Source organism: Chaetodon auriga, chromosome 13, assembly GCF_051107435.1.
Source record: "Chaetodon auriga isolate fChaAug3 chromosome 13, fChaAug3.hap1, whole genome shotgun sequence".
NCBI classification, from domain to species: domain Eukaryota; kingdom Metazoa; phylum Chordata; class Actinopteri; order Chaetodontiformes; family Chaetodontidae; genus Chaetodon; species Chaetodon auriga.
This window is the reverse complement of record NC_135086.1, coordinates 1,510,458-1,532,478: the sequence shown is the minus strand read 5'-3', so window position 1 is coordinate 1,532,478 and position 22,021 is coordinate 1,510,458. Positions and strand designations below refer to the sequence as shown.

At 44.6% G+C, this 22,021-nt stretch overlaps 4 protein-coding genes across 4 annotated transcripts; 2 read left to right on the top strand and 2 right to left on the bottom strand.

Annotated features, from left to right (window-relative positions):
• Positions 1–62: 62 nt before the first annotated feature.
• LOC143330845 (uncharacterized) lies at positions 63–3,442 on the top strand. Its single transcript, XM_076747604.1, has 8 exons — positions 63–451; positions 895–984; positions 1,124–1,203; positions 1,288–1,403; positions 1,507–1,604; positions 3,001–3,069; positions 3,158–3,216; positions 3,305–3,442. The coding sequence occupies exons 1-8, from the start codon at positions 260–262 to the stop codon at positions 3,423–3,425; spliced, it is 825 nt and encodes a 274-aa protein (XP_076603719.1). The 5' UTR covers positions 63–259; the 3' UTR covers positions 3,426–3,442.
• On the bottom strand, positions 2,918–6,532 carry asnsd1 (asparagine synthetase domain containing 1). The gene is made up of 3 exons (XM_076747603.1): positions 5,126–6,532; positions 4,747–4,928; positions 2,918–3,864 (listed from the first exon to the last, which is right to left on the bottom strand). The coding sequence occupies exons 1-3, from the start codon at positions 6,530–6,532 to the stop codon at positions 3,618–3,620; spliced, it is 1,836 nt and encodes a 611-aa protein (XP_076603718.1). The 3' UTR covers positions 2,918–3,617.
• asdurf (ASNSD1 upstream open reading frame) lies at positions 6,458–7,402 on the bottom strand. The gene is made up of 4 exons (XM_076747605.1): positions 7,250–7,402; positions 7,012–7,065; positions 6,697–6,772; positions 6,458–6,593 (listed from the first exon to the last, which is right to left on the bottom strand). Exons 1-4 carry the CDS (start codon positions 7,307–7,309, stop codon positions 6,553–6,555), a joined length of 231 nt encoding a protein of 76 aa, XP_076603720.1. The 5' UTR covers positions 7,310–7,402; the 3' UTR covers positions 6,458–6,552.
• A 5,501-nt stretch (positions 7,403–12,903) lies between these two features.
• Positions 12,904–21,687, top strand: slc40a1 (solute carrier family 40 member 1). The gene is made up of 8 exons (XM_076747420.1): positions 12,904–13,260; positions 13,383–13,450; positions 13,823–13,982; positions 14,253–14,368; positions 16,518–16,644; positions 16,973–17,218; positions 17,364–18,002; positions 18,436–21,687. The coding sequence occupies exons 1-8, from the start codon at positions 13,227–13,229 to the stop codon at positions 18,750–18,752; spliced, it is 1,707 nt and encodes a 568-aa protein (XP_076603535.1). The 5' UTR covers positions 12,904–13,226; the 3' UTR covers positions 18,753–21,687.
• The last annotated feature ends 334 nt before the right edge of the window (positions 21,688–22,021 follow it).

Here is a 22,021-nt window from a genome sequence, read left to right as displayed (position 1 = left end):
TTAGGCACTAAAACCACCTGGATATGTTCAGGAAAGGATCTCAGATTGTTTGTCATGTAGTCTGCGACACTGTTGACTGACCCTGCACGACTTTTGACCCTTGGCCGGGTGGCTAATCTCGCGAGATGAGTTGCGGGCTTTCGTGGAACGTTTTCCAACGTCGCGTCGTCCCTTTCACCGGTTTTAGTAGAAAGTTTGAGTAATCTACCTGCAGACACTGCCAGCAGGTGAGCTGCGTCTTTCCCGGTTCAGAGTTTAAATGAAAGCTGTAATTCTCGCCGCCGGGTACGGAACCAGGCTCCAGCGCGATGTGGCGGCCGACAGCAGCGGGAGGTTCGCTCACCTGGCCGGCACTGCCAAGCCGCTGCTGCCGGTGGGACGGTGCGCCTTGATCTCCCACTGGGTCCATTCTCTGAGCGCCTCCGGCTGCGTGGACCGCATCTACGTGGTCGTGAGTAAAAGTCTTGTTCTTTATTTGACTGTTTTCACTCTGTGCTGCTGTATACACATGTTCAGTTCATTTCAGAGGAAATAACAGACTTCTGACTCTACATTGAATTAATAGTTTCTATCTGCTTTGCAGATTTAACGCATAACACATGATCAGGATTTTAAAAACTGATGCATTGTTTAAAAAATAACTTCACAGTAAATAAAGCAGTTAAAATCGGCTCTGTGGCATCATACTGTTTACATGTGCATCGATAATAATAATAATAGTCTGGATATTTTGAGCACATTTTGCATCTAAACTTTCATTGCAGTGCAGATTTTCTTTATTGTTTTTATTGTGTTTTTGCCGTGAGGACCAGGGCTGGTGTCTGAGCTGTAGTCCAAGCCTGTCCAAACCTGATCTGAGTCAGTGTCCCTCTCTGCTTGTCCTCCTCTCCACAGACTAACGCTCTTTATCGCGCTGCCTTCGAGGAGTGGGCATCGCAGTTCACCAATGTCAAGATTCTCAGCGATCAGACGACAAGCAATGAGGTAAATACGGCTTCGCAGGGATTGTTTCCGACATGATTTGGCCCTCTGAGACTTTCCATCCCACCCTTTTCAGGCTTAGTAAGGCTCTTCTTCTCAGTGATTGAACCTCTAAATCAACCAAACTCTCTGACTCCACCAGGAGCGTCTTGGTGCTGTGGCCTGTCTGCAACTTGCAGTGAAGCACTTCAAGATAGACGACCACGTCTTGGCAATCGGGGGGTAAGTTTACCGAGTGATCGTGTTACTGTGCGGAGCTGTCGCTGTTCTGCCGACTTGACACAACTCCCTCTGCATCCTGGACAGTGACACCCTCTTCAAAGAAGACTTCAGCCTCAGTAAAGTGAAGGAGAGGTTTTCTGACCTCCAAGCGAAGTGCGAGGACAGCTGTCTGGTGCTGTCCTACCAGTGCAAAGACGAGGGTGAGTGAGACACAAGGCCTTCAGTGGCGGCTTATGGAAGCTGTGAGGGAAGGGGTGAGCTCACATGCTCCGTTAGTTGTGTATTGTATGTGTGTCTTTACAGAAACTCAGAAATACGGGATACTGGAAGTGGACGGTGATCTTCGCGTCCTCTGTATGAAGGAGAAACCTCTTCCTTCTGAGACGAAGTCGAGGAGAGCAGTAAGTCCATGAACACAGAACAAACCCTGCTGATAACGTCCAATAACGCCGTCCACATGGATACAAGACATCGTTCAAGTCTTGTGGAAAAAGGCGACATATTTTTGAGAAGGTTGATTCAGTCACATAAGTATTAGGACAGTGACACACTTTGTTTTGTTAAGGTCAAAGTCCCGACCCTCAGCTTTAATGACGGGGTGTTTACATCCACTTCAGATGTAGGGACTGTAAACCTCTCTTACTGGGCTAATTTATCAACATCAGATGAATAAAGTCATCGTATTTAATCTTTGGCTGCACATCCTTTGCAGTCAATGATTGGCTGATGTTTCAGACTCATAAACATCAGGAGACACTTGGCATCTTCCCTAATGAAACGCTGCCATGAAACAATCACTATCTGATAACTCAGTCGTAAATAGCTGCTAAGCGCTGAACCTTATTTCCGGTGTTTGACTCGGCGAGTTTTGCACTGAAGATAACAGCTTAGACCAGACTGAACGTTCTGCTGAAGACAGTGTGAATCAGCGCTGAGCGTCGGCCCGTGTCAACTGTGACACGTTCACTTACTGCCGGACATACTGAAGTGTGTTAGACCTGTGATGCATTCACTTACTGCTGTACATACATTTGTGCATTTGAACCGTGATGCCTTCATGGTACTGACGTACATGCAAATTGAACTGTGTTTGAACTGTGATGCGGTCACTTACTGACGTACTTACATTTGTGCATTTGTATTGTGATGCATTGACTTATTTACATGCACATGAAGTGCATTTGAACTGTGATGTGTTCAATTACTGACATACATGCACACTGAAGTGCATTTGAAGGGTGATGCATTCGCTTGCTTATTTACATGCACACTAAAGTGCATTCGAAGGGTGATGCATTCACCGACTTCTATTGAAATGCATTTAAACTGTGATGCAGTCCCATCCTTATGTACATGCATATTGAAGTGTATTTGAAAGGTGATGCGTTTACTGACTGAAGTACACTTGTGCATATGACACGTGATGCCTACTGATGTATGTACACATTGAACTGTGTTTGAACAGTGAGGCGTTCGCTGACTTGTATTTACAGAAGTGCATCACCTCCTCACGTGTATACACTTGTGCATTTGCACTGGGATGCGTTCACTTACTGACATACATGCATAACGAAGTGTGTGTGAATGGTGATGCATTCACTTGTTATTTACATACATAGTCAAGTGCATTTGAACAGTGTTGTGTTCAATTACTGACATACTTACATGCTGAAATGCTTTTGGCTAGTGATACATTCAATGACTGACGTACATATTGAAGTCAAAAGTAAATTTTATATAACAATACAAATAAATGTACCTCAGTCTCAAAGTTTCAGCTCAGTCATTGTTTTTCAGTGTCCCTGTTTCTACGTGCTCTCAAAGAAAAGCCTTCCTCTGTTGGACACCTTCATGGAAGAGAAGAAGGTAAATGTAATGATCTAAAGTCACACGTGATGTGAATTGAATTATATGTTTCTTTACTTCGCTGTTAAACACCTGTTTATTTCTGCAGGAGGCTCCGATTGATGAGAAAGACGCTCCTGGAAACTTTGTGTCGTGGCTCATTCAGAGGTGATATTTGGTGGATACTCGGCTAGTGAAGACTTAAAAAATCAGTTTTTTAATGTATTCCTTCATAAATGACCGTTTTTTCTTTCAGGAAGCCGGTTTACATTCATCAGATTTGTGGCCGTTTCGACGTTGGAAACCTGCCTTCTTACATCGAATGTGACCGTTACTTCAGAGAACAACTTCAAGATGTCGAGTCTTATATGGTGTAGAGGACACAGAAACGAACAAAAACAGCATGTTTGTTGATTTACTGTGCCATGTTAAAAAAGCATCCAAGAAAAGTGAAATCTTAGTCTGCTTCAGAAAAACAGAAAATTAAGAATGTCACCTGTAAATATGTCATTTTCTAATGAATTTTTCTATTAAAGTGATTTTTATATTCTTCACATCCATTGATTTGTCTACCCAGTGAGGAGTCTGCTGCATTTGTCGGAGGCCTTTTCACGTTTCTCCTCCATCTTTGCGATGCGGGAGCCAAACTGCATGGCTCTCTTGGGCAGGACGGCTGATTGGCCGAGGCCCAGCCGCTTCGCCGTCAGTCTCAGGAGGAGTTTCTCCCCGACACCTCGAGGAAGTGACAGATCTGCCTTCTCCCACACGGGCAGGGAATTCAAGTAGCTCACCACGTCCTCGTCCAAGTAGGGAAACCTGCAGACGGCAGATAGATAGTCAGATACTCTGACCTGGACAATGCAGGTGGACGCACTCACAGCTTTTAAAACATCTCTTTCCATAAACGCTGCCCATGTGAACATTTCACAGAACACGCCGTCAACACAGCTGAGACAGTTAAAGATCTTGACTGTCACAGGAGAAAAGCACACACATTATAAAGCAACTGGTGGCTGAATTCCATTTAGCTGCTTCAGTTTCAGGGTCTCAGTATTGTTCACGCTGTCATGACTTACATGGACACTTGAACAGAGCAGAGCCTTTGTTAATGTTATTACTAACACTGCTCCAGGCATCAGGACACAGACCAAATACTAAACATTGGAGTTCAAGTTCAAGGTACGCTGAGGAGTTTTCATGCACGGTAGTTTCTATGCGTGGGTTTCTGTTTTGTTTGTATCAGGCAGGAAGGTGCAGCTGGCCGTTATCACACAAAGAAATGTAGCAGTGAGCCAACAAAGGCTGAGGAGGAACGCCCCAAAGCTAGCAAACATTGATGAAAACATGGAGGAGGAAAATGGACGCCACACATCTGTGAGACCTCGAGATAAACGAGTCGTTTGGTGAGACACACTGAATGTAAACATCTGTAATTAAAGACACTCCACAGGGCACCTTTGTGAGAAAGATGTGGCCAAACGTTTTGTTGAAAACATAAAAAAAAGTGAACCAACATCATGCTAACCAGCTAGCTGCAGCCTGTCCTGTCTCAGCACCGCTTTGTGCCTCAAGAGGCCTTCGTCAGCTCAGGTTATTAAAACCAAATACCTTTTGAGTTTTAGAAACGCTGAGCAGACAGAATGTGCAGTCCCGCTCGGCTCTGATAAGACGTGATGGGTAAACAGACGCCACGCTCACCGAGCCTCTTTTCCATGGTCGCCTATCACTCGGTCATCTCTGCCCAGATTCCTGGAGGAGATCCTGCCCAGCTCCATGGCCAGTTCCTGGATCAGTCCCTCGTGTCCAGACATCCTGAAGCGGACTCTGTGTCTGGAGTAACCTGCTAGCTGCTCATCTGCTCCAATTCCTGTCAAAATAACCTGCAGCCATGAAGCAGCAACACAGACAGGCAGGTCAATGTGACTGTTGAGTCTTTACTGCAATTTATTCATGTGTTTTTGGACTTAAATGATCATCAATCATGGCTGCTGTTTATCCCACACTCGTGTGACAGCTCGGGGACAGAGCTGAGAACTCTCTGTCCCTGGAGGGTCTAAAGTCTGATGTTTGTACTCACCTTTGCTGACGATGTGAAGGGCCTCTGGTCACTGTCCTCCGTGATGAACCCCGTCCCTCGTGCTGCGAACCACACGGCACATCCGATGCTGTCGTCGAGCACCGTATCGAGCGGGTGCACCAAGTGACAGATGCGCTCCTCACGCATCTTCTGCAGCTCCTCCTGCATCACGTTGATTTCAACAAAATTCCATCTTCTTTCGGGATTCAAGTCTTGTAATTCCTTGAGGCCGGCTCTTCCAGTTATTCTGTCTGGAACGTCAAAGGGGCTCGATGTGTGTGAATCAGCTCCGTCAGTCTGATGATCTGTGGTCTTGTTCTTGTGTTTTCTGGGTTTCTTTGCAGACTCTTTCTGCTTCTTTGGCTCCTGTAGTTTAAACGCGACATTGAGAAGGTCTATTGGTTGATGAGACGGTATGTGACGGTCAGCAAGGACAGCCAGGATCATTGAATCAATACCTCCTGAAAAAAGCACAGCAACACTGGCCTGGTTCTTTGCAGGAGGGGAATCCTGTTGTGCCCTGAAAGGCCGAGACTGAACACGGCGCCTTACGGCCTCACTGAGAACACTGATGAGATGATTCACCTCGTCATTGCTCTCTTTGCTTGCAAGCAGCTGCTCCAGATCCTGAGCACATGAATGTGAATTTGGATGAACTTCTTTCTCATTTAGTGACTCTGGGATGGATGTGTTAAGAGGGCACACGGGCGAGGCGAGTGCGAGGCCTGACTGGTTCATCACAGCGGCGCAGCCGCCGGGGACAGACTTCAACACAGTTTCACAGCAGCTCCAGACATCATTTCCTCCACGAGCCCAAGGATAAACCTCAAACGTCACAGAGCCGGCTTCTGAAACCGCCTTCAGGTCAATCCTGTACAGGCCGACTGCTGGGACTTCTTGCCAAGCGGACTGATCTGGTCCAGAGCTGCGTGCTGCCACAGATGTCAGGGTCAAGGCGTTGACCTCAGCATCAAATTTCCACAGCAAACTCCGCCTACCAAAGAAGTCTCTGCCAAACCACAGGTAACCTCCAGCCTTTTGGTAGTACACCAACCCCCACGGTCCCTGAATGGAGGACAGCACTGACAGAATCTCTGAAGGTCTGCTGCAGGCTGACAGCCGCTGAGAGAGAACAGCAGTGTCATTTTCTTCTGCCATCACTGGCAGACCCCCAAAAATCTCCCCGTTCCACTCCAGGACGTTTCCAGATGCGTCTTGAAGCGGCTGAGGCGTGAGACGACCTCTCATGTGAAGAACGTGTGCAGAGAATAAACAGTGATAGCAGGGACCTCTGACTGTGACGTCCTGGCTCAGGTCGGGCCCTCTTCTCTTCAAATGTTCATGGACCAGTTTGTCCCGCTCAAACTGAGACGGTGACAGACTCAGCAGACAAAAGATGCCGCACATTGTTGTGGTGAAGGTCAGATTTACATATCCTGCAGTTCCTTTTTTAAGTTATCCAGTTCCTCTGGAGACAGAAAGCAGCAGCTGTCATGTTGATCTACTACATGATGCTACATGATCGAACTTAATGTGCTAACTCATGATTATGTTTATAGCTCTCAACTTACTTCTGCATGAACTCAGTGTTTGACTTCTGTCTGCGAGGAAGAAAACGTTGCTGTTCCTCTGCTGGATGTAAACTCTCTGTTGGGGAAAAAAACACGAAATGTGTATTAATACACACAAAAACACATATGTTCCATAGGAAAAAGTAAAAAGACAATAAAAGAGAGCTGGCATCTTTGAGAATACAAGACTTTAATGAGAAATGTAGAGGTTTCTATTCACAGTAGCCAGAAGAATCATATTTAAATAAACTAATAAACAAACACGTCCGTTTCAGGTGGACTTTGGCTGCGTTCCCTTTAGCTCTGGTCACTCACTCGGCTTTTCTTCAGGTTGGAGAGCTCGTCCACAACAATCTTCTGCTCCTTGACCTGGAAAGTAGCGACACGGATTATTTTACTGAAAATAAAATTTCCTTAAAGACAAACTGGAAGGAGAGTATCTGAATATAAACGAAGCTGTATTTATAGTAAACTTTCACATAAGCTGCGCTTTCACCTGCTAGCTAACATTTGTCGCTACATTACATTAGCAACGTGTTTTTGCTACCGTTACCTTTTTGTTCAGCTCCTCCTTAAGTGCAGACTGTCCTTCACAGGTATCGCTCGAAGACATTTTGGTCAAAATAAATGTAGATAAACACAGCTCAAAGTTTTTATTAATGTGGCTGCAGCTAGCTATCCTCAGTGTAAACTCATGCTCAGCGGGTTTAAAAGCCTTTCCGGGTGCGGAGGTCTGAACACTTCAGACGTTACTGCCCCCTGGAGGCGGGAGGTTGACACGTACATTATTTTATTTTTAGATCATTATTCTGTCCTATTATTAGAGATTCTGCATGTAAAACTGTTCCCTTTCCCCCAAAATTGAAGTATATACTAAAAGAGCTAACTGTGGCCAGTTTACAGTAAATTAAAATTGTAATAATATTAAATGAACAGCAGAAGTACCTGCAGAGAGCACAGTTTAACATGTGTAAGAGTCCTTAATTCAAAACCTTACTTAAGTAAAAGTATGTAAATATATGTAAAAAAGTAAAAGTCCTCATTACTACTGCATTAATGCGTATGCAGGCAGGCACTCCAGCTGACCTGACAAGTCTTCAGCTGAGGCGAAACACACGAGGGTGACCGATGCCACACATCAAGTCTCCAGTAAACAACATTTGGCTTTTTCCTGTCACTTCAAATCATATGAATGTGGTTACGGTGTTGTTGTTTCCATAAAGATGGAAAATTAACTCAGATGATGGAGAGAGAAATAAGGAAATCAGTCCTCTTGTGGTCACAGGAGAATCACAAGGCTGCGCAGGAACTAAAATCTGGAATCAGCCGCAGAGATTACTGGTGTAATTACTCTGCATTGTTGTGTTGTTCTTAGTTATGCTAAAATTAGCTAATTAGTACTACAAACTACAGCTGAGGCTGATGGGAATGCTGTCATAGATATACTAGACCAGTTAAAATCTTGTCCAGGTGATGGCGCTAGATGAAACGTCAGAGGATGATCAGAGTCAGTAGGAGTCATCCTCTTGTGACACTAAATGTCTGTACCAAAAACTCCTAAAAACCAGCGTCGTTTCAGTCACATGCAGCACAGCTTCATAAAGGAGACATCTGTCCTGACCTGAGATTCAGTTGCATGGCAGCAGTCAATAACCGGTAAGAGAAATTACTATGTTGATCTTGGTCCAGCAGGCCGGTCAAGCACCTTTCAGAGTGTGTGACAGACAAACACACCTGTCTGAGGTCTCACGTTGGTTCGCTGCCCAGTGAGCTGCAACGTTATATTGATCTGAAACAGCTGTCAGATGTTTACTGTTTCATTCCCTGGAAACAAGGGCTGTCATTTGGGGAAGGTGGCCAGACAGTGACCTTTGATGTTTATCGTTCTCTGGTGGAGCTGTCAGGCACACATCGAAGTCTCAGCAGTAGAAATCCACAGAAACAATAAGACCGCAACTCTGTTATGTTCCAAAAATGGCCAGAGGTAATAATTATAATCATTGTTTCTGGTGTCCTTTGGTCACTGAGACGGTTGGTGTTGGTGGCTGGATTTTGGGAGACCTCATGAGCGCAGCCTAAATATCAATGAAAAGTGCTGAACCAGGGGAGCTGTACCGTAATACCTTTCAGCTCTGTTGCAACAAGGTCCAAGAGCTCAGCACAAAAAAGACCAGAAGCCCTGCATGAAAAAGAGATGAACAATCTGATCCAACCTCACGCACACCGTCCTTCAGGTGAGATTTGACATCCTCCCTCCACCTCGATCCCTTCTTTAGCTGTGGCTTGTGAGTGTCAGGCAGCTTACGGCCGCAGGAGGCAAGTCATTCTCATATTTTTGTCCTGGAAGTACAAATTTAGCCGACGTAAACACAGCTTGTTGTTCCACAGCCAGGCTTGAAAAGGGATTCCTTCAGGGACAGACATACCTGCGGGTCACATGACCGCAAAATGACACGGCAGCTGTCTGACCGCTGATGACAGGTACGAGAGCTCGGCTGACACACCGACCCACTAATAGTGTGGCTGGTAATCTGTTTGTACCAGCTCAATGTGCGCAGACTTTCAAACGGCTGAGAGCTCTGTGTGATCCTTGAATAGATCACAAAGGGAAAGAAGTGCCTATTGTCATCGTTCGGCTCAAAATATGAGCTTATGTTCAGTGTCGTGTCAGTTTTGCTCCCTCATGTGATGAGATGGCACGGAGTCGACCTACATGTTGCCCTGGGAAGAAACTAGTGCTTTGTGTATTTTGTTCACATCTGCATGTCTAAAAATAACAGGATTTATTTGTGACCAAGCAGCAGTATGTCTTCTCTCCATTACACAAGCACCCAAAGTGCTGGTTGACCAGAGAAGCTAGTTTTTAATAACTTGATGACACTGACATAGAAAGGGCCTCAAAATAAAAGGTTTTTTTTGGCAAATAAGCTTAACCACTTTCTTACAAACAGTTAGACCAGAAAATAGATACCACTTTAAAGTCTGTACACAAACTATGAAGCTCCAGCTGGCAGCTTGTTAGCTTAGCTTAGCTTAGCTTAGCATAAAGAATGGAACCAGGGGGAAACAACTAGCCTGGCTTTGTCCTGAGATAACAAAATCCAAATACCAGCGCCTCTAAAGCTCTCTGACTGGCTGTTATATCCACACAAAAACAATAAAAACGATATATTTATATTTATATTTATGGGGGGTTGTGCACCAGACTATTTCCTGGCATGGTGCAGTAACTTCCTGGAGTCTCTGCTGGGTGTCTGGCAACTCTACGGTGATGACATGTTGTTTAAAAATTATGCATCATCTTTACACTTCCTTTGTCATACGGCTTAAAGAAACAAGATATGACACATTAATCAAGGAGCTTTGAAGGTGCTCCGAGGTGGATGTTACCTCTGGGCTGAGCCATGCTAGCTGTTTCCACCTGTTTACAGTTTTTGTGCTAAGCTAAGCTAAATGCCTCCTCGTTGTAGCTTCATATCTAATGGAAAGACACATCTCAAAATGTGAATGAAATGAATTTCCCAAAATGTGAGCCTGAAGCCTTCGAGCCTCGTGAAAGTGGCTCTTTTTGCCCTTTTTGTAGCTCAGCCTCATATAAATATTAGACACAAAGTACGGTCCTGCATTAGGAATGACACACCCACACTGGTCCTTATAGGCAAGCAGAGATTCATCCTTGAATCTTGTATTCTCATAGTAAAAAGAAATATCTTCACATGACCTTTTTAAAAGTTGTTAAGTTATTTCAAAGAGCACTTCAGGAAGGCCAAGTTAGTCAGGAACCATCTGTTTTAGTGCATTTTGTGAATTTGGTTGCATTGAGGCTAAAATGTTTTATGTATTTGAGTTTGAATGCATGAAAAAGCAGCAAAAGTGTGTCAACACATCTGCAATGAAAATCTCTCACGTCATTTTAGTGGATTCGGCCAAATTTTTGACATTTGTTTTTGAGTGTGTTTGTGCTTTGTGCGCTCGAGGGAGATGATGAGGGAGGTGCACATTTTTCTTTTCCTACTTCAGCTTTCAGAGCACTGCAGAGATTAAAAATCAGAATATTTTTGGTGCTATAAAGACCAACTGTCAGATCAAAACACTTCATCTGTGATGCAGTATAGAAGTCAGATGGAGATGCAGCACACAAACCCACGTTCATGCATGTCTTGTATTATTCATCAGACAATGAAAAGCCAAGACACCGAGGGTCAAACTCAGCTGAGAACAGCCTTTTATAGTCCACTGTGCACCCAGGTACAGTCAAAGGAAACATTAGCCATGTGCTCACTGAGCCGGTGTTTACTGCTTTCTATGAATGTGGGCCCTCATCTCTGCAGCCTGTAATTACAGCTGTGATTCTCTTCTGTTGACATAGGTGGACAAATGCAAGTCATCCGAATGTGTGATTTCTGCACAATTCGCCTTTGTTCACTGCCAGGATCTATTGCAACAGGCATCTTGGTAAACAGCTTTGGGCAATAACGGTCATCTCTCTGCTCAAAAATGTTGAAAACGTTCACCTTTTATTTGTGTTGCTGGCATCGAATGCACGGTCGAGTTCAGTTGATCTTTAACTGTCAATCTATTTGCTCTCCTCCGTTGTTTGCTTAGTTTTACCACTTCAGCACTTCTCAGCCTCTGTTTATATATAGCACAAAAAGAAACTGCAGCATGTAATTAAATGACAGGGATATTATTGGATTTGGCAAGGGTGCAGCATTTCCTCATTTAAGGTGGAACCGATTTATTGCTCTGAATTTATTACCTGAATCTCGACTCATTCTGATTTCCATAACATAACAGCGTAGTTTAATTGGTGACACAGTTTGTGTAAGTTTACCTCACTGTCCTTAAGTACAAGTTTGGCCTAGTTGTACTTTACTCCACTACATTTATTTAAGAGATGAAGCTACTTGTTATTCATATCTCAGAATATATGACCTTGACTGAACTACCTCACAGCCTGTAATGTCGTCACAGTCAGCTCCACCTTTGCCAATGACAGTAGTAAAATGCTACTTATACAATAAAGCCTCGGTTATAATATTCAAATGGTATACTCGGGTTGCCAGCACTTACGTTCGATGCTCACAGTATATTTTCCTACCAAACACTTCTGTACTCCTGCTTAAGTACAATTTAAAAGCAGGACTTGGAGTATTTGTACATTGAGGCATTGCTAGTTTTACCTAATTTAAAGATGTGAATACTGTGGTGGAAGAAACCTGTGAAGCAAGTATTTAAACACCCAAACATATTTATTTGTTCTGATAAAGTAGTAAATTTACTTAAGTACAGCATTGATATACTCTAAGTATTTCTATGTTATGCAACTTTCTACTTCTATTCCACTAGTTTGGAGGCAAATACTGTGCTGTTTACTCCACTGCATGGATTTAAAATGTTTAACTGCTAGTTACTTTGAGGTTTTTAGATTATCACTGCAAAATATAAATTAGGGCTGCAACTAACAATTATTTTCATTGTTGTGAATAATTCTTTTTTTCTCAATTAATTGATTAGTTGTTTGGCCTATAAAAAAAAAAAATCACCTTTAAGAAGCTGGAATCAAAGAATTTTGACTTTCCTCTCTTAAAAAACCCCACTCAAACCATTTATCAATGATCTAAATATCTGGCTATTAATTGAATAAGTAACAACTAACCGATTAATCCTTGCAGCTCTAATATAAATACACAAATACATTATGATATTAGTAATTATTAAATGATTTCCAGCTGCAATATTACAGCAATGAACGCATTAATGAATCAGTAACTATAACCCAGTAATTTCTGAAAAGGGAAATTGTGCAGAATGAGTACTTTCATCTTGTACTTTTAGGTATACTTTGATGGATTTCGAATGCAGGACAATTACTTTTAAGAGAGTATTTATACACTCTAGTATTACTGCTTCTAATAAGGGTCCAAACACTTCTTCCACCGCCGTTCTTAGTGCAGCTTTGGTCAGGTGTTGATTGGCGTTTAATCATTTCTGCTCGAAGAAAGGCTCACGCACGCTCACATGCGCGCGCCGCGTGTGTGCGTCATGCAGGTAAACAGGTAGATTTACGGTGTCATTAACAATGACACTTTTTTTTGTGCAGAAACGCTCCGGCTTTTCTTTTATTTGGGGGCGCGCGTGCGGTGGGAGGGCCGCACTTGTTTTTGACACGAGGTAAATAATGGCGGGTCACGTGACAGCGTGGGTATATTCGAGGCGGGACGTAAACAGAGCGCAGCAGAGCGGAGCTAACCGTCCACCGGAGCGGCGCTGAAACCAGCTCCAAGCTTCTCGTTTTTCACCGCCAGCCGGCTTTTTAGCTCATAAAACTATTTCTTTCCGACTTCAGCTACAGTGTTAGCTAAGTTTGGAAAGGAGAAAAAGGGAGAAACGCCGCGTCCTTTTTGTTTTTCGTGTGGCCGTACGATGCAGTGGTAGCCGGGGTCGACCCACTTTCACGGTACAGTACGAGAAGACAGCGGAAAAAGCGATATTCACCTGGGTATTTTTTGCACTTGGACAGCTTTAAAATGGATAACTCTGGACCTAAGAAGACGTGCTGTGGTAGGTTATTTTCATTAGCGTGCGAAATGATAAATTAATGCCCAAAAGGAGGCTTCACATCAGCGGGTAAAGATGGATGTGGACCCCCGGCTGTAACACTTAACCCCGTGTTTTCTTTGCAGAGTCTGTCCGAGACTTCTTCACTTCAGCCAAATTCCTTATTTACATGGGACATGCTCTGTCAACATGGGTAAGAGAGACACTGACACTACTGCATTTACACGATTGTCTATTTAAAGGACACACCATCATGTGTTTGTAGGTGTGATGACGGGCTCCGTGTGTGGCTCTTCGGTGTGGAGCTCACTGTAACAGCGTGGATGTGTTATTGTTGTTGTAGCTGTCATTACAATGTAAAATGACATGTTTTCACTGTGCAGCTCACCACACACTGCTGGTCTTTACAAATAGCTCCTGAAGGATGGATTAGACTGAGGAGGTGATCGTTTCCAGCACGTGAAAGCAGAGACGGCTCTTATTATTTATGCGGGTTTGAGTGGAGGTGGAGGTGTTGAGTCAAATATCAGTCCGGCCTATAAATAATCAAAATTTGGGTTCTCAGGGGGACCGAATGTGGAACTTCGCCGTGGCTGTGTTCCTGGTGGAGCTGTATGGGAACAGCCTGCTGCTCACCGCCGTGTATGGGCTGGTGGTGGCCGGCTCAGTGCTGCTGCTGGGGGCCATCATTGGGGACTGGGTGGACAGAAATCCCAGACTGAAAGGTAAAGAGGAGCACACATCAAAACCACGTATAGCTGGGATTGTTTGTGTTGAATGAAATGCCTGGAAATAGACGTGGAGCGCTGGCTTTATAGTGTCATGCTCTTGTTGAATATTTGTCCAGAGGGATTTGGCAAAGACACCGTTAGATTAGAGCAGGGACTGTGTCCAACCGTCTTGTCAAAGCGCTCTAATGAACTAGTTTGTCAGACAGAAACTTGTTGTCTTTGATCAGATTTCTGTCCCTAATGTCCTTCGTGGCGTTTCCACAGTGGCCCAGACTTCGCTGCTGGTCCAGAACAGTTGCGTCATCGTGTGCGGGATCCTCCTGATGGTTGTTTTCCAGTTCAAAGAACAGCTTGTGGAGCTCTACAATGGATGGATTCTGGTAAGATCCCCCCTGTGCTGTCTTTACACACTGGCTGTTTCACGGTGATCTGATGGGGATTTTCACTGAAAACACGTTGAGCCCTTTTTCTCAAGTGCAGCACTCTGACCCCAGCACTGGAACTCGCTGACTTTCACTGATATGGACTGCCATCAGTATAATTTATGAGCTTTTGAGCAGCTTTTACAGACGAGTGAGAGGAGCGTAGTTCACTCCCAGAAGACCTTTGGCTGCTCTACTAACTTAAACTGAATGTAGATTAGTTGTTATATAAATTTGTGTTTTCATAATGTATCACAGCATTCCTTGATTCTCATGATTCACCACAAATTAGTTTCTTTCATAACAATAGTTAATAACCAAACTCTGCTTGCTGTGTTGCATTCATAAACGAAGCATTAGAGGTAATTACACACGTCAACAAAGACATTTTGTGTCAGTGTCTTGCAGAGGGGCTTGTTTACACTTGTTGAGCTATGTGGCTTCATTGGAGCTCCCTCAGCAGAAAGAGGTGCACCTACTCCTGCAGCCGAGGTGCAGAGCTGCAGATCACACAGGTTTCCCTCCGCTGTGGGAGGTGTCGGCTTGAAACACAAAAGCCTTTCTGTTTCAGGGAATGTCTGCCCTCTGCGTTTGTGGTACGCCTTTGGGTCTCCAGAGAAAGGGAGGGATTTTCGCCATGTGAGAGTGTTTAGAGGGCCGGCCGGCGCTGGAGTGTGTGCGGAGGTGGAGAGAGGTCGGCGAAACAGGAGATCGGGTGTCTCGTCCAAGGCTGTGTAGTCAGCAGGTTCTTCGAGGCCTGTCACATGACGCAGAGAGAGAAATGTGGCCTGGCCTGTTGCGATCAGAGCAGCTGCGTTTCAGTCTACGTACAGACCAGCAAACAAGCCGGCCAGTGTGTTCACAAACGAGCCGTTTCTGCATTAAATATGCTGTTCGCTCCGTCACTGCCGCTGTGATTGAGCTCACACGTTCAGGGTTGTGTTATCTGTCATGCTCTCTGAATTAAGCTGCTGTTTTTCACATAGTGTGATAGATTTTTTCCACAGGAAGTAATCAGATTTTTTTAGTTTACATAAGATGACATGTGATAGCAGCACTTTGGCTTCACCTTCGGTTAATAAACCTGACAACTATTCAGGAAGTCTCATTTTACAGGTGGATTAGAGATACAGAGGGTTTCGGTTCATACAGCTGAGTCAAATCATGAAATAACTAAAATTGGAGGCGTTTACTCAAACAGCGATGATGTAGACTTGATGTAAGTCTTATATATCCATGTGTGAAGGTTAACTTCAGTATTTTTCTGCATTTTTTTCTAAACAAAGGCCATGAAAATAGCACAATGGTTTGTTCGTCTCAGGGTTTCCATCTGTGCTGGTCCACGTGTCTCGTAGATTTCAAAGTCCTGGACAAACAGGAGAATATTATCTGTGTTTACTGAGCTCAAAACCAGCTGATAGGCAGGCTACTTAACGAAAATCTGTGTCATGAAGGGAATGATTTTCACTGAACATTATGACCGGAGAGAGTTTGCCTGTTGATGAATTTTACCTGTATGTGTTTGTTGATTTGTCCTAAGATAAAACATGTATATTAAAAAAAGATGTTATTTCTCGGGGTAACTGAAACACACGTCTAAATACACTCTGATTGGCTCTCAGCTCAAAGCTCATTGGTTCCTCCTGAAGTTTCATAAGCAGGTCACAAACATGTAGTTTCATTAAAAACAAAAAAGGCTCGGTGGTTTCCTGAAGCAGCAGGTCACTGTGGTTCTGAGCAAACGTTACTCAAACAGGACGAAGTAGTGCATTTGATGAGGGACTATTTATCGCTGCAGATTAATACACATTTGCTCAAGTACAGGCTGAGGTGTACCAAGGTGTGCTCACGGTCATGAAGGAACATGTCACCCAGTGCGAGTGACAGGCTCTGTTTAATAGTTGTTGGACAATGATGGAGGAACAAGCCGGCTTTGGCTGAACAAACAATACTCAAATAATTCACTGTTAGTTTTATACTTGCGTTGATTTTGTTGGCAGTAAGTAAATATAGAACGTTAGCAGCTTCGCCCCTTCATTAAACAAAATGGGGATTGGCAAAATTCAACACTAGCATACTAATGTAATTTTTTTTTTTTTTTTTTCAGACCACCTGCTACATTCTGGTCATCACCATCGCCAACATCGCCAACCTGGCCAGCACAGCTACATCCATCACCATCCAGAGGGACTGGGTGGTGGTTGTGGCAGGTCAGGACAGCAGCAAGTTGGCAGGTCAGTGTTTCTTGCCTGCTGCCGGCTTATCGTCGAATGTAGGTCTCACGTGACCCCTTATCAGGTCTGCTCTGAGGCGGACTTTGAACCCCGGACGCTGACTCACTCTGGCTTTGACCTGTAGCGTACCTGATTGTTGAAAAGTGCTTACAGGTTTGCTCACATGGTGGAAAACTTTCAATGAACTTGACAACCTTTATCATTCTGCTGTGCTAGTACCATCATTTTTGTACAACCTGCTATCACAGACTGTAAAACCTTCCAAAACATGAGGACTGTAATAGACCACACAAAATCAGGAAGTTAATGTTGACTTACCCTTCCACAGACATGAATGCCACAGTGCGGATTATCGACCAGCTGACCAACATCCTGGCTCCCATGCTGGTTGGTCAAATAATGGCCTTTGGTTCCCATTTCATTGGCTGCGGCTTCATCTCCGGCTGGAACCTGTGCTCCATGTGTCTGGAGTACGCGCTGCTATGGAAGGTCTACCAGAAGACGCCGGCGCTGGCCGTGAAAGCCGGCCAGAAGGAGCAGCAGCAGGAGCTCAAACAGCTCAGCCCACAGAAAGGTAGCTACAAGAAGCTTGTGCTTGATTTGTGCAATCTGAGAGTTAATAAGCGTCTTACTCATCGGTGGAGTTTGGTGAGTTTTCGCCTGTGTGATGATCCAGATTGAACTGAGCTAAATCTCGTCATGCTTCTGCCCTTTCGCAGACGTGGAGGACGGCCAGAGTCCCGAGGAGTCGTCTCAGCCGCTGATGAATGAAACCTCAGTGGTGACCAAGCCCGACTCCCCCAAGCAGCGCGGCTGCTGCTACCAGGCGACCGAACCTCTGCGCACCTTCAAGGCCGGCTGGGTCGCCTACTACAACCAGAACATCTTCTTCGCCGGCATGTCCTTGGCTTTCCTCTACATGACGGTGCTGGGCTTCGACTGCATCACCACGGGCTACGCCTACACGCAGGGCCTCAACGGCTCGGTGCTCAGCCTGCTGATGGGGGCCTCTGCTGTGTCGGGCATCTGCGGCACAGTCGCCTTCACTTGGGTTCGCAAGAAGTGCGGCCTGATCCGCACAGGCTTCATTTCGGGCATGGCCCAGTTATCCTGCCTCATGCTGTGCGTCGTCTCCGTCTTTGCTCCCGGGAGCCCCTTCGACCTCAGCGTCTCACCCTTCCAGGACCTTTACACCCACCTGATCGGAGAGAACGCGCTGCCGGAGGCCGACCACAGCCTCACCAGCGTTCTTACCGGTGGAAACGCCACCACCGCTGCCCCAGCTGAAGAGCTTCCACCTCTGCAGTCCTACATGTCCGTTAGTCTGCTGTTTGCTGGCGTCATTGCTGCTAGAGTTGGTAAGCGTATTTAATATTACTTTGTTTTGAGTAGAAGCTTCAAAGTGCAAATGATCATTGATTGCATTGAAGTTAATGGTACACAGTCTAAATTGGTTTGTTAGTGTTATTTGAAAGGAAATTACAGTGTTAGTGCTTCGCTGGCATGTTTTTCTTCCTTTCAAGATCATAATAACAAGCTGTTCCCAAATTATGACTTCCTAATATGACTGAAGCAGGACAAGAAGGTCCACAGGTTGAATTTTTGCACAAGTCCACAATTTCACATCCGACCTCTACGGATGTGTCGTGGATGTCAGAGCAATATTTGCAACCTTTGATTCCCATAATTTAACCTGATAATTCCTCCTCCAGCTACTGTAGTCTTCCAAAGTCGTTTTATTGTGGCTGTAAAAGATAGCATTAGGACTAACAGCTGATCTCTGTCCTTTAGGCCTGTGGTCTTTTGACCTGACAGTGACTCAGCTCATCCAGGAGAATGTGATCGAGTCGGAGCGAGGTGTGATCAACGGCGTCCAGAACTCCATGAATTACCTCTTAGACCTGCTGCACTTCATCATGGTGATTCTGGCTCCGAACCCTGAGGCCTTCGGCCTGCTGGTCATCATCTCCGTCTCCTTCGTAGCCATGGGTCACATCATGTACTTTGCATTTGCCTTCAAGAGCCTTGGAAGCCGCCTCTTCCTCTGCTGCTCGCCGGAGCAGAAGGTGGAGACGGTGGACAGCCCCTCACTTCCTACCACCGTCTAACCGCATTAAAGAGACTCTGTCCTGGGTACATATTTCTCAACCCTTACCCTGCATCTTATTTATCTAACATCTGTCCTTGTAGCCGGCAGAATGCTAATGCTAACGTAAACCAGAGAGAGGTAACCTAACGTGCTTTGCGTAGCCATTAATAAAGCATCACTCATTAGCAGAGGGAGGTGAGTAGAAAGCTTACAGTTATAGGAAACTAATCCAGAGCAGAACTTTAGTTAAGGCAGGTTTTCTCTAACACTTTCAGTCTAGGAGTCAGGCGAGAGCCTCGGTCTCTCGTTTATGGGTCCTCGCCCTTTGATACATGTGCTGTCAACCCTCTAGGCGTCTGACCCAAATGTGTGGGTCCTGTTAAAGAAATCAGGGGATAACGCACTGTAAAAGACTCTCCTCTAACAGCCTGGGTCTAGCTGCAAAGATGTTTAAAAGGTGCTTCAGCTAACTAACAGGCAAAACCAGGGAGAAGTCTGGCAGGGAAGCAGGCACTGAGGCTCGGATCAAGGGGGGCGACTGTCGGCTGAGACCCCAAAACGCAAAACGCCCTCCAGTTTTCTGACACTTGCCTCTCAGTGACTTCATTGGTGCTGTAGCTGTGTCTGCTAGCTGTTCTCTGATAGCCTGCTCTTTGGTTGTGTCAGCTTACATATTCATGTATGATGAGCGGGTTGAGGATGTCCCCCTGCAGAAGGCGGGACGATGCTTTTTATTTAACCAAACACAAAACTGGGATCTAGTCTCTTTAATACGTGGTTATAAGGGTTATGCAATGAACTGTATTTATTCAGGAAATGCAGACGGTGGTTTTTATAACTGTATCATCAGTATTGTGTTGCGCGCTTGCGGTTGTGCCATAAGAAAGAAATGAGAAATCCTATGCACCCTCGTCAATATCTCTCTCAGTTACCAAAGTCAAAGTCCATATGTGGCATAAAAGGAAGTGAGGGAAACCTGTTATCTGTCTGAAGCATTCCAAATCTCTATTTTTACATCAGGTGACAGTAGCTGTGTAGGTTCACTAACGCTTTCATACACCCGAGTATATCTGAACATTTCTAACCCGCCCTGAGATTGTACTTAAATTTTGTTTTTCTGGTAGTTTACGTTAATAGTGTTATTTTGTCACCTTTTGATCTTCATGTTCTCGAGTAATTTCTCAATCGTGATTGTTGTTACACCGGCACTTTACGTGATTGACGTCTGTCATTACACCGAACGCGTGATCAGGCATTTGATCAATATTTTTGCACATGGCTGAAGTCCTGACTCACCCCTCCCTGAAAAAACCCTCTCCTGCTCGTTCTTACTTAAAATGCTAATGGTCTCCTTGTGTGTTTGGGTGCTGCGGGGGGACTGTGGTTAGAAAAGGCACATATTTTATTACTCAGCACCACATGTTGAGGAAAAACTGTACCAGCGCTTGTGAAAAAGTCTGAATACCCCACAGTTTTACCCCAGATGCCCCGTTAGACGGAGAGCTTGGTCAGCAGCTCTTATCTGATTTCAGTAAACCGCTTCAGACTGCCAACAGGCTCTGGACCGGGACTGAGTCAGGGCTTTGGTTCTTAATGCTCTAAGCTTCAGCAGAGGTGGAGACGTTAAAGATCTGACCTTTATTTTGACATCTTTGGCGTTACAGAAGTTAAAGCATGCTACTTTCCCCTTGAGCTGATTTTTTTAGTTTAAATCACAGATATTGGAAAGTAGCTTTGCTTTGAAGTGAGGCTATGCAGCTTTTTCTGAACTGTGGCCACTGTGCACAATTCCATGATAAATACTAAAACTTATGTAGTCATAAAGGAAGCTAACTGGCTGAGCTGTAATGTCAGCAACACGGCAGTATCTTCACCTAAAGCTTGCAAACGTCAGCTAACGTCAGCCGTCATAAGATACTGATCACACCAGACCCAGTGAGGCTGTAGCAACAAAACCTGAGTGCATTGAACTGAGCAGGGTTGTGTTTTACTGCTTTGGCTTGTATAATCTCACTTGTAAAATCTACCCAGAAGAAGTAACTAACGTAGCTCTAACTCGCTCCTTTCCTCTCGTCCGATCAGTGATTTCTGTCGCCTTATTGTAATTTAGCCTTGACAGCTGTTAAACGCACACATGTGGCTACATCCAGACGGTAACTCGCCGCACCCCACCCACGAAAAATCGGGCCAGTCTAGCCAGGATTTTAGTAAGGGAGGAAGAAGTGTTTAGGTTGGACACAGATGTAGCTCCACCAGATGTAGGAGAACAGAAGGCCACTTTTTAGCTGCACGTTCCCATGAAAGCTGGTGGAGGACACGGCGGTTAGTCAGGCCGTCTGCAGGTGTGACGTGAGGTGCACACTCACAGGGAATGGAGCTTCATTTTCATGTTCCACTCAGGTTTAACGTGACCTCAAACCAGTCTGGGCATGAGAACAAAAGCAGCTCTTAAAACGGTCGGTCGGTCGGTCTGCTGATTCAGGAATCACACATGGCCATAACTCTATATTTTTAATGTAAATAACTCTAGCTGTCAGTCAGTATAAACTTACTTATATACAATTGGAAAAGGCAAAAAAAAGATGTGTTTACTGTTGCCATGCTGTTTTTTTTTTTTTTTTACATGTTTTTATATACCTAGTGTTAACATTTTGTGTCAAATTGAGGTTTCTTAAAGATTTTTTAAATTTGTGTATAAAGTACAATTACTGCATTTTATTTGAGTACATCTGTATCATACCGCTTTAATCTGACTATATATCTCTCTGTATATACAGTATATATATATATATATATATCAGTGTTATATATATAGTTATAGTTCAGTAGACGAAAGCATTAAATCATAAAGAAATCATCCGTTTTTATGTAATAATCGCACTCCACTGAATAGAAGAATGTTGGTACTGCTTGTATTGCATGAGGTCTCCTAAATAAAGAAAACCTTCACAATTGCCTGTTCAGTCTTGTGTGTGTGTGTGTGTGTGTGTGTGTGTGTGTGTGTGTGTGTGTGTGTGTGTGTGTTATGTTAGCAGGGTTTCTTGGTCTTGGCTGCTGATGTGTGAGGTCACATACCACAGCAGAGTTAGCTGCTAATTTCCCTCCCAGAATCCCTTTCTTCCAGGCAGCCCGGGTTAAACTGAGTGACTTGAAGCTGAGCTGGATGATCTGGACGATCCGGACTTGCAGGCCTGCAGAAAAGACAAAGACCGACCTGGTTTTTCTGCAACACGCGTCTGTGGGCTTTGACTCGGCATTTTACGGCCATTCTAAGACTTTATGTATTTA

Excerpts from the sequence above, each read along its gene's own strand:
- LOC143330845 (XM_076747604.1), top strand. The coding sequence starts at position 260 with ATGAAAGCTGTAATTCTCGCCGCCGGGTACGGAACCAGGCTCCAGCGC. Across the intron at positions 985-1,123 it reads ATCAGACGACAAGCAATGAG|GAGCGTCTTGGTGCTGTGGC; the intron begins GTAAATACGGCT and ends TGACTCCACCAG. Across the intron at positions 1,404-1,506 it reads CTACCAGTGCAAAGACGAGG|AAACTCAGAAATACGGGATA; the intron begins GTGAGTGAGACA and ends GTGTCTTTACAG.
- asnsd1 (XM_076747603.1), bottom strand. The coding sequence starts at position 6,532 with ATGTGCGGCATCTTTTGTCTGCTGAGTCTGTCACCGTCTCAGTTTGAG. Across the intron at positions 4,929-5,125 it reads CCTTCACATCGTCAGCAAAG|GTTATTTTGACAGGAATTGG; the intron begins GTGAGTACAAAC and ends TCATGGCTGCAG. Across the intron at positions 3,865-4,746 it reads GACCATGGAAAAGAGGCTCG|GTTTCCCTACTTGGACGAGG; the intron begins GTGAGCGTGGCG and ends TGCCGTCTGCAG.
- asdurf (XM_076747605.1), bottom strand. The coding sequence starts at position 7,309 with ATGTCTTCGAGCGATACCTGTGAAGGACAGTCTGCACTTAAGGAGGAG. Across the intron at positions 6,773-7,011 it reads CCAACCTGAAGAAAAGCCGA|AGAGTTTACATCCAGCAGAG; the intron begins GTGAGTGACCAG and ends TTTCCCCAACAG. Across the intron at positions 6,594-6,696 it reads AACACTGAGTTCATGCAGAA|AGGAACTGGATAACTTAAAA; the intron begins GTAAGTTGAGAG and ends TTCTGTCTCCAG.
- slc40a1 (XM_076747420.1), top strand. The coding sequence starts at position 13,227 with ATGGATAACTCTGGACCTAAGAAGACGTGCTGTG. Across the intron at positions 13,451-13,822 it reads GACATGCTCTGTCAACATGG|GGGGACCGAATGTGGAACTT; the intron begins GTAAGAGAGACA and ends TTGGGTTCTCAG. Across the intron at positions 18,003-18,435 it reads CGTCATTGCTGCTAGAGTTG|GCCTGTGGTCTTTTGACCTG; the intron begins GTAAGCGTATTT and ends TCTGTCCTTTAG.